The sequence below is a fragment of the Myotis daubentonii genome, chromosome 9, assembly GCF_963259705.1.
Source record: "Myotis daubentonii chromosome 9, mMyoDau2.1, whole genome shotgun sequence".
Classification (NCBI taxonomy): domain Eukaryota; kingdom Metazoa; phylum Chordata; class Mammalia; order Chiroptera; family Vespertilionidae; genus Myotis; species Myotis daubentonii.
In genome coordinates this window covers 44,902,589-44,904,471 of record NC_081848.1, presented here as the reverse complement: position 1 = coordinate 44,904,471, position 1,883 = coordinate 44,902,589, and the positions used below count along the sequence as shown (strand labels likewise).

Here is a 1,883-nt window from a genome sequence, read left to right as displayed (position 1 = left end):
GTGCACAACACATTAGCCAATTCGGCCACCTTTTTTCATCTAATTGTCATTTGATATTTTTAAACAGAGGCTAAAACATTAATATTTAGTTGTGTTTTACAGAATGTACTTTACTAAAAGCTGATTTAACTACAAACAGGTATTCATAATTTCTTTTTTATGTCATTTATTGGCCAAATCTAAATTTATAACAAAAGAAATTATTTAAGGAATCAAATCCTTTCTGTCTCTAAAGGAAACCTAGAACTTTAGATTTTAACATATAATAAACTATATAAAGGACAGAATCTCACCAAAAACCTAGTGTTTCTTATGTAAAATTATTGATATTTGAAAAAAGATTAATAAGAAATCAAGAGGCATTCTTAGAATGAAAAATGTGGGACACTCGGTCTCGAATCTGTTTGGTCTTCACACCATACACAATAGGATTGAGCAATGGTGGGACAAGCAGGTAAAGGTTGGACAAAAGAATATGAATGTAAGGTGGAATGTGGAAACCAAACCTGTGGGTAAAGAAGGAGAAGAAAGCCAGGAGATAAAACTCAAGGAAGACACAAATGTGGGCAATGCAGGTGTTAAAGGCTTTCAGCCTGGCTTCCTTCTGAGGCAGACTGAAGACAGTTATAAATATTCGAATGTAGGATACTGTGATGAAGATTATATCAAAGCCAAGTATACTGAAAGCCACAAACAGACCATAGATCTTGTTGATTCTAGTATCTTCTGCTGCCAATTTCACGATGGCCATGTGCTCACAGTATGAATGGGAGACCACAGTGGTCCAGTAATACTTCAACCGGCATTTGATGAGGATGAGACATGGAGTCGCAAGAAGGGCTCCTCTGAGTGTCACCCCAACCCCAATCTGAGCAAGAAGTTGGTAGGTAAAAATGGTTGCATGCCTCAGAGGATGACAGATTGCCACATAGCGGTCCAGGGCCATGGCCAACAGAATACCTGATTCAATGGCCTGGAAGGTGTGAATAAGCCACATTTGCAAGAGACAGGCATCAAAGTGTATCTTGGGCAGATGAAACCAGAATATTCCTAGCATTTTTGGCAGGATGCAGGTACTGAGAGCAATGTCTGTGGCTCCAAGCATTGCCAGGAAGAGATACATGGGCTCGTGGAGGCTGCGCTCAGATTTGATGATGACCAGGATCAGAGAATTCCCAAACAGAGCAACGATGTACATGGCACAGAAAGGGATGCCAATCCAGGCCTGAACAGACTCCAGACCAGGGATCCCCACCAGTGTCAGCACCGAGGGCATGAAGACTGTGCCATTGAGCTTGAACATGATGGCTTAGAACTCCCTGCTTTAAAGCTACTGATTCAAGGTTTCAGTGTGGGTTATCTCTCTTCTATTTTCTGTTCCAAGCTAGATTTCTGCAAAATCTGAACTGGAAAATTTTTTACCTAATAGAATAACAGCCATATATTAATATTTGTTGTAGTTGCTTATGTAGAAAGCTTTTTAAAATCACAATCTGATTGATTAATAATATATCTATTTTTTCATATGTATGCAAAAACATATTATTCAAAATTATTTTACTAGAATAAATCAGTAAACATCAAAACCAAGAATATGAAATGTCAAATATACTCTGCAATATTAAAAAGTAATTATATTTGTTTGGTTTATGATTTGATTTCTGATTAAAATAAATAGTATATTTTAATATATTTTACAAGCCCCTTTGGGTACTATTAAACAACTCTGTTTCCATTCATTTGTCTATAGATGTGATAGTCTATGATCCAAATATATATTTGCTGTCAATTCTAATATTTAAGCATTAGTACAATTCCTTGGATGTTTACTTTTCTCTCACATATTGAAATTAGGCACACAACTAATACAAATTAAGGTCAAT

General features: G+C 36.4%; 1 protein-coding gene across 1 annotated transcript; it reads right to left on the bottom strand.

Moving 5' to 3' along the window:
* Positions 1 to 352: 352 nt before the first annotated feature.
* On the bottom strand, positions 353 to 1,303 carry LOC132242134 (olfactory receptor 52A5-like). Its single transcript, XM_059711051.1, has one exon. It carries the CDS (start codon positions 1,301 to 1,303, stop codon positions 353 to 355), a length of 951 nt encoding a protein of 316 aa, XP_059567034.1.
* Positions 1,304 to 1,883: the final 580 nt, after the last annotated feature.